The sequence below is a fragment of the Phalaenopsis equestris genome, unplaced genomic scaffold (assembly GCF_001263595.1).
Source record: "Phalaenopsis equestris unplaced genomic scaffold, ASM126359v1 Scaffold000304, whole genome shotgun sequence".
Taxonomy (NCBI): Eukaryota; Viridiplantae; Streptophyta; class Magnoliopsida; order Asparagales; family Orchidaceae; genus Phalaenopsis; species Phalaenopsis equestris.
In genome coordinates, this window is record NW_018164746.1 from 155167 (window position 1) to 163674 (window position 8508).

At 33.1% G+C, this 8508-nt stretch overlaps 1 protein-coding gene across 2 annotated transcripts; it reads left to right on the forward strand.

The window, feature by feature from the left end:
* Positions 1–6110: 6110 nt before the first annotated feature.
* On the forward strand, positions 6111–7539 carry LOC110025584 (transcription factor UDT1-like). 2 transcript variants are annotated; one of them, XM_020726138.1, is made up of 4 exons: positions 6111–6473; positions 6554–6724; positions 6812–6988; positions 7140–7539. In XM_020726138.1, exons 1-4 carry the CDS (start codon positions 6261–6263, stop codon positions 7209–7211), a joined length of 633 nt encoding a protein of 210 aa, XP_020581797.1. In that variant the 5' UTR covers positions 6111–6260; the 3' UTR covers positions 7212–7539. The 2 variants fall into 2 exon arrangements, with proteins under 2 accessions (XP_020581797.1, XP_020581798.1); XM_020726139.1 differs by having other exon boundaries at positions 6812–6928.
* Positions 7540–8508: the final 969 nt, after the last annotated feature.

An 8508-nucleotide genomic window follows, 5' to 3' on the forward strand; every position in this document is an offset into this window, starting at 1 on the left:
CGAATTTCATTCCTATTATAGCATCTTTAGTTTAAGTAAGAATATTTTGCTAAGTATAATTTTGTTATCTAATTTCTTTTGTATTGTAGATTGCATATTGTCAAATTTTCCCTGCGAGTTCAATATTCAAGGCTTAATCAAAAAGTCCTATATTACTTGATAACGATACATATTGCATAGTATCTCATATTTAATTATTATTATTATTATAATTATATTATTATTTGCTTCATAGTGGAAAACTTACCTAGCTTTTGTTTTGGATCAAGTTTTTTGCTTTATTGCAATATAGGAATCATTATTAAGGAAGTTTAGCATATAATCACATACATCGCAATAAACATCTATAACCGAAGAATCAACAAGTTTCTAGCACCGTTGTCAGGGAAAAAATTACAAATTTTCCAAAGAGATTTTTAGAAAGCAAATTTTTTATTTTTATAAAGTCTTATTTAAACCTTGAGATTTATTATAGGAATATTGTAGTATTATTTTTATATTAAGTTATTGTTTGTGTATTTTATTTTATTTTATTTTATTTTATGTGTTTCGTAGTAATGTATGTGTAGTTCAAGTTCCACATGACTTATGCTTTGCAATTCTGAATTACAAAGAACTATTAGAAAAATTAAAAAAATTAAAATTATTGAAAAATTTCAAGAAATGACAAATCAAAATAATAATCAAAATAATCAATGACAAATCAAAATAATCAAAATGCTAAAGAGTTTAGACCTTTAAGAGATTATGCAAACCCTACGGTGGTTGAACTTCATTGTAGTGTACTAAAACCCACTGTAGTGGCTAATTCATTTTAGCTTAAACCTGTTATTATCTAAAGGGTATCAAATAATCAGTTTGGGGGAGCACCATCAGAAGATCCAAATTTACATCTTGCCAATTTTTTAGAATTATATGCTACATTTAAGTATGATTGTGTATCGGATAATGCTATAAGACATAAATTATTTCCTTTCTCACTGAATGATAAGGCTAAGATGTGTTTACATTCATTATCATCTGGATTTATCAGAACTTGGGGTGATTTAGTGTAGAAATTCCTTGCTAAATATTTTTCACCACAAAAAACTGTGAAGCTTAGAAATGATATTACATCTTTTTGCCAGTTTGAAGGAGAATCTATTTATGAGGCATGGGAACAATTTAAAGAACTCTTAAGAAAGTGTCCACACCATGTTATACCAGATTGATTAATAATTCAAACTTTTTATAATGTATTAGCTGAATCTCTTAGATCTATTATCGATGCCACTGTTGGTGGTTCATTAATGTCAAAACCATTTAATGACGCTTATAACTTAATTGAAAAAAATGGCTACAAATAATTTTTAATGGTCTTCTAAAAGTGTAAATCTTAAGAAAGTAGTCAACATTCATGAAACTGATGTTTTTGCTATGTTAGCAAATCAAGTTGCTGCAATTTCAAGGAAGTTAGATTAATTTAGAATGAATTTTTCTCAACCAATTGCAATGATTGAAGTGAATTCATTAGGCTAAATGGTAGATTCTCAAGCGTCATTAGAAATTTTGAATGCCATAAACAATAAATAGAATAACTCATATTCAAACTATAATAAATAAATTCACATCCTTAAATAAAGCATGTAAATAAATTAAAATTAAAATATCTTAGTCATTGTTCTACCTCTCCCAAAATGTCTTCACATTTAGATTCATGACACTTCCTAATTTTGGATTTATTTCTTTTAAGAGAATACATCTGCTAATGGTTTTATCCTTAAGATTTTTAAAAATAAAAAAAAAAATCATCCTAATAATTGAATTTTAAGTTATGGATAATTTTTTTCCTTTGATTAAAAGCCAGCCTGTAGAGGACAATATCACTCTTAAGAATGTTTACATTTTTACATAATATGGCATACATGCATTCACATGCAAGAGATATTTTTAGGGAAACACTCATTAATTTTGAAGTGATAAAAATTTAGGTGTCATATATCAATTGTGGATAGGTGATCTACTACCCAGTATTTTGTTCTTTTTCTATCACAAATATCCATCTTAAACTCTTGCAATAAAAGAATCAAACATATTAGTGTAGGATTTGTTTCTTTCTTAATTACTTGGTATTTAAAAACAGCATGTTATATGCAAACAATTACTTTAGTGCCAATCAAGTAAGTCTTAAAATTATCAAAGGAAAAAAAACTATAAATAATAGTTCCTTTTTCAGTGCTTACGTAGTTAACTTATACTTCAATTAAAGTTCTTCTAGTATAATTTATAACATGTAAGACCTTATTTCTCTTTCGGCTTAAAGTAGCACCTATAACAAAGTTTTTAGCGTCACATTTTTATTTAAAAAATTTATCCAGTCAAGTGATAAAAATTATAAGTGCAGTGACTAGTTGAGTTAATAGAGTTTGAAAAGCTTCTAAACATCCTTTCATAAATTTTTGAGCGGTGTCCTTCTCTAACAGATGACATAAAGGTTTACCTATTTAAAAAATTCATAATAAATCTTCTATAAAAACTTTCATGGCCTAAGAGGATTCTCTAACTCCTATAATTATGTTGGGTAGAAGAAGTTTTTCTATCATCTCAATCTTGGATTTATCTACTTCCAATCCTTCTCAAAAATATTATGTTCTAATACAATCTCATTGGTCACTAGAAACTAGAATGCACTTTAATTTAATAGTAAACTAGTTTTATAACATTGATTAATAACTAAGGCCAAATGCTGGAGGTAATTATCAAAGGATATTCTAATAATTGAAAAATCATTCATGAATATTTTAATGATCCGCTCAATCAAATCTAAAAAAGTTTTACATCATACATATTTAAAAATTGGAGAATTGTAGAGACCAAATGTCATTATTTTAAAGGCAAATGTGCCATAAGAACTGATAAAGGTATCCTTTTATTAATCCTTATAAGCAATGAAAATTTGGTGGTATCTGTCATCTAAAAATAACAATATAATGCTCTATAAGTGCTCAGCAATGACCTAAGGAGATAAATTATATAATTAGGGTGTGGTGATGATGAAGTTGGCCATCATAGTGATTTGTTTGTTTTGATCCCCTAATATAATTGGAAGAGATATGATTCTCACTGGTTCTTTCTTTTCTTTGGAGAAACTAAAGTATGGTACATGCATAGAGCTCAATTTGGAGTACCATAGATTTATTTTGTCATATACTTACATGAAGATGATGTTTATGGAGCTATCTATGTTGATTAAAATTCTACCAATATGATAATTAGTGCTTTGTATGGTAACAACTGTGACATCATTATAAGAGTTTCAACTAGTGGGAAGACAATAATCAATAATAAGTAATATGAGGTAAAAAAGGCACACCTAATATTAACAAACATACTAGGTTTAACACTTTCTAAATAAAACTATTTGAGATTGGATTGATGTGAGGCATCGGCTCTAGCTCTTCTCAAGATGGTTAGAAATTTTTTTTTCTATATGGATGACTTGTGTTAATCTAAGTTCATTTCTACTACTATCCTCCATCGAGAATTTTTTAACACTTTCTTTGTTATTGATTTAGTGAGTACAAATTCCTTCAATTTGCTCAATTTTATTAGCCCTTCTATGAGTGTTTACATCTCTCCAAGTCATATTTATAGTCACGATGGTAGATACGGTACTTTTCATGAGTATATATAGATGGTTGGATGCCCATTTTAGTACTAGTTTCTTGAAGTATTCTTTATTTGGGATGGCCTCGACTAATTTGGCCATTGAGTACTCAAAGGGGTCCTGGCCAATGGATGATGTCCCTAGGTTGCATCTTAGACAATCCATATGCCCCAATAGTTATCTCTTGAGCTAAACCTTTGTCTCAGATTATCACCACCTCTAATTTTCCATATGTAACCACATAGATTTTTTTTCTTTTTTTGTTTTACCTTTATTCTTCTTTGTGAAGAGCATATCTTTTTTGTTGGTCGTTGCCTCTAATAGTCCAGTCTCATGGATGATAAGTGTCACGGTTGTATTCCTTCATAATGATATTACTATTGGAAAGTTTGAGTCAATCAAATTAAGTCTAAATCTATTATAAGCATGGCGCACGCCATAGTGCCTCTTCTTTGATGCCTTATAATAGAACGATGTGTGAAAATACCAGTTCAATGTATTTGACCCCCAACAACTCCTGTAAATAAGTGATGAAGCTTATCAACATCTCCTCTGGATTTTGGCACATTCATGGTTGAGTTTGCAAATTCTTCTAGGTTATTTTTGTGCTAGTAAACTGTGCAGGAAAAATTTGTTGAAATCTATGAATGAAGTGATTATCCTATGAATTAGACTGGTAAACCACTTTAATATATGCTCTTTTAAAGTAGTAAAGAATAATACACTTGAGCACATTGCTTATGTTGAGAGGCGAGGTGGCGGGTTCTAAGGAAGTCATGTGGTCGAATAGAGTTGTTCACTTTTCGTATAAATTTTAGACTGGCACCTTAAAACATTTTGTTAGCCATCTCCATGGAAAATGTATTCTTCGATGCGAGCAGCTTCCCTTCTTGGGTTGATATTCATGTTGCAAGGATGATGTATCGTATCTTGGATAGTTGGCGAAATTATCCTCCTTTACTTGGGTTGAGGATTGTGCTCGTGGATTTTCACAATTTCTATGTCTTATGAACGAGGACAAAGTCTTAGTTGGTATCTCTACTATAGCCACAATTTATGAAAAAATTCTTGATAGACTCTCACGCCATTATCACGACTCCTTCAAAATCAACTAGTTACTATGCCACAATTTTTCTCGTGTTATCCATATGGAATGATGATTCCTTATCTTAGTGTTATGGGTCTCTCTAAATTCCCATTCTAGTTTATGGAATTTTCCACTCTCACCTCATCTTTCAGAATGGTGAACCCATTTTCCTGATAAGCACACCATATGTTGCAGTTGTAGAGCTTAATGTTAAAGACAAGAGAAGCAGTTCATTGTCCTCAAAAGAACATGAAGAAGAAGATCATTTTCTCTCATTTGAAATGTTTATTTATACAAGAGATAAGTCATGAAATCAGATCCTTGCACACCTCCTTAAGAAAAAAAAATCTCTCTCTCACAATGTTTACGATCTAGCACATCTCATTGAATGTCAGAGTAAGCAAAAAATTCTTGCCAACTTCTTCCTGAACACATAGAGTGTGTTTGGGGCAGCGGTATGGTAGCGGTGTTGTGTTGCACCATAGTTTTTTTCTGTTTGACAAACTGTGTTTTGTCTACGTTCTCAATAACTGCAGCTGAAAACTACGTTTTCCCACAAGAACTGACTATCTGCAGAGGTTACTAAAAAGTTGCGTCTGACTTTTTCAAAAAAAAAATTCACGTAATAGTCACCACAGTTTTTTGAACTGCAGCTTCTTCGCAATTTCACAGCTGCTTCTTCAAACCGTTGCAGCTGCCCCAACAGACCCTTAATCTATTCTCTATCCTATCTCTCAAATCTTCTAGGAAAGACTAACTCAAGTTCAATGGGAAGCTCAATCTGAGAGCTGCTGAAAGAAAGATATGCTTTCTAGGGTAATAGTTTGTCTTTCCACAATGGTTTGGAGAGCAAATTTACCTTGGTATGTGCTCTCTCATTATTCTTGGACACCCTTGGCTTGAATCAAAATATTTTGAATGATAATTATGCGGAGCATTATCACAAATATGGGTGGAGAGCTCCATGAGTGATGTGTCTCACGTGTTTACATTATGTATTTATAAATTAGAAAGATAAATATGTATTTTATTTATATAATATCATAAAATTTCAATAATATACAATCTTCCCTAATATTAATTTATCTAAAATTAAAAAGATATTTCAAATGCCTATTTTTTGATGTTATTAATACCTTAAAATAATATTAAAATTTTAAATATTAAAAATATAAATACCCAACAAAATTGGTACCAGGGTAATCATTTTATTAATCTGAAGCTCACAGGGCACAAAACCCTGCAATTTTCACAACTAATTTGAGTTGACTGCGCTGCGAAAAGCATGAATAACAACCTTATCTAATTAGTTTTGATATTCAATATTTCAATTCAGTAACTCCAGAGAGAGAGAGAGAGAGACACACACAACAATTCAAAGCTAACGGCTATCTCGCGAACCGCACCTCCAAAACCATGGAATAGTACAGCCATGTCCAAATTTCATGAGATTCCACCCAACCCCTACCTCTCCTTCTTCCTATTAGAGATGGCAAACTGCAGCTTCTCCATAACTTGCGACTTCCAATGCCTCGCCGACCGAGAGAAATCTCCGTCGAGACCGATACTATAGACTTCATCGACTCCTTCTTTGAAGGCGTCGGTGACTTGAACGAATTCACGGATCCTGCCACTGAGCCCAGGTTCAAATCAAAGAACCTCGATGCCGAAAGGAGGAGGAGGACTAAGCTGAACCAGCAGCTCTTCTCTCTCCGTGCTATGGTCCCCAAGATCACAAAGGCACTCCTTTTCTTTTCTCCCTCTTATTAATTAAATCTCCATTCATAAAAAGTTCAATTTTTTATTCTATAATTCCTTAGATGAGCAAGGAGTCCACGCTCACTGATGCCATCGACTACATCAAACAGCTTCAGAAGCAGGTAGTTGATTTGCAGATTGAGCTCTCCAGTGTTCAGACAGAGGAAGGGGAGAAACAGGGAAGCTCTTCAAGCACGGAGACGAAGGCTCTCCAAGATACAGTGAGGTTCCAGGTATGTTTCCTCTTGAAAACAAATTTAAAAGATTGGATATTGCAGGCAAAAGTAGGATTAAAAAAGGCAACAATTTGTTATTGAAAGGGAATGTTGGAATTGAGTCCTATGGGGCAGAACAAATTCCATTTGAAGGTTACTTCGGAGAAGAGGATCAATGGATTTACAAAGCTCCTGGAAGCCATTAGCCAGCTTGGACTTGAGGTCAGTGATGTGAGCTCTGTAGCTTTTTCTGGGATTTCGCATGGAGTTCTATTGCTTGAGGTGAGTTCATGTTTATTGTTAAGAGTTGATTTGTCCATGAAGCCGTTGATGATGCTGAAGGAAAAAAAAATGGCATTATCAACCTCCTCCTGCTGCTCCTCCTCTCCTTCTTCTTCTTCTTCCATTCACTTCTCATTTTTTTTGGCTGCAGAGCAAGGATGAAAATGAGATTCAAATTGGCGATGTCAAGAGGATTTTGTCTTCCGCCATCGATGCGCCTTAGTACAGCTTTGAACTCTCCCACTGTGGTTACTGAGCAACGAACAAAAAGAAAAATCAAATTGTTTGATTCAAAGAGGATTTTATCTAGTTGTTTGGCGCTTTCTCAGGAACGATTTGATTTCATTTATGATGAATCGTTTTTCCCTTCCATGTGAAAACACGAAATTGAGTTTCATATTTTAAATAAAGTATGCATTCGAGATGCTATTGATGTATGTGGATATTTCGAAGTTAGAGATGGTGTTCTTCTAATGTATTTAAGGCATTTGTAATCTAACATATAAGGTATTGAATCCATATTTTTCTGTGAGTCACACCTAAGGAATAGAGCGTGAGAGAATAATAGAAATGTAAGGGGAGGGAGGGAGGGGACCTACAATCTCTAGAATGAACAGTAAAACCATGTAACCCTCTTCATTTAATGCTACATCTATTTATAGAAGATTTAATACAATAATGATATTATGTTTTTACCCTCATTGGAAGAGAGTTTATATTGTGATATTCTTGATATTTTAAAAGTGATGACTTGTCGTCCAGTCGAGTTTTGGTTTGACTAAATAAGCTTAGTTAGCTTGGCTCGACTGTGTTAGTTCGGTAGGTAGAGTTTGGTCAGTAGGGTTCGGTCAGCTAACCCAGCCTGGCAAGCTATCTTCAATCCCTGGCACGATGTCTTTTGGCCTAAACTGTATAAGATGCTTTATGGAAACAACTCTTCCATTAGGTCGCCTCTACTATGGGATAAATAATTGCATCGAGTTAGCTTTCCTTTAGTTGATGTCTTGGACACCCTCACAACTCCTTTCCAAATGAATGGCATTTAATTGGATTGCTTGGCCATTTTTATGTAAAATTTTTGTCTCAGTCTGATCTGACCTAGTTGACATGGCTCATCTAGCTTGACTCATCTAGCTTGGTGTACCTCACCATCTCTTTGTAGAGGATTTGCCTCCATTATATTCTTCTCTTTTGGACTATTAGATCTCTGTAAAATCATCACAAAGACATTTTTTATGTACATATTTTATTTCTCTGATTCTCTTACTTTTTGAAAGTGATGGTACTATAAGAATAAAAGAACTAAATGCAAAAAATAGATCTCATTCAATTTTAATCAATGACTCAATGACTAAACTTCCTTAATTTTGGAGGCTTTGATTTTTATAAATAGGGAGATGTGATGTCTTCCCTTTCCTACTTTACTCTATATTTTTTTTTAAGTCAGTAGGCTCTCATTTCTTAGTTGTTGTGATTGAGAAATTAACAAAGGCTTGGGTCGACATCCTCCACAAAAAGCT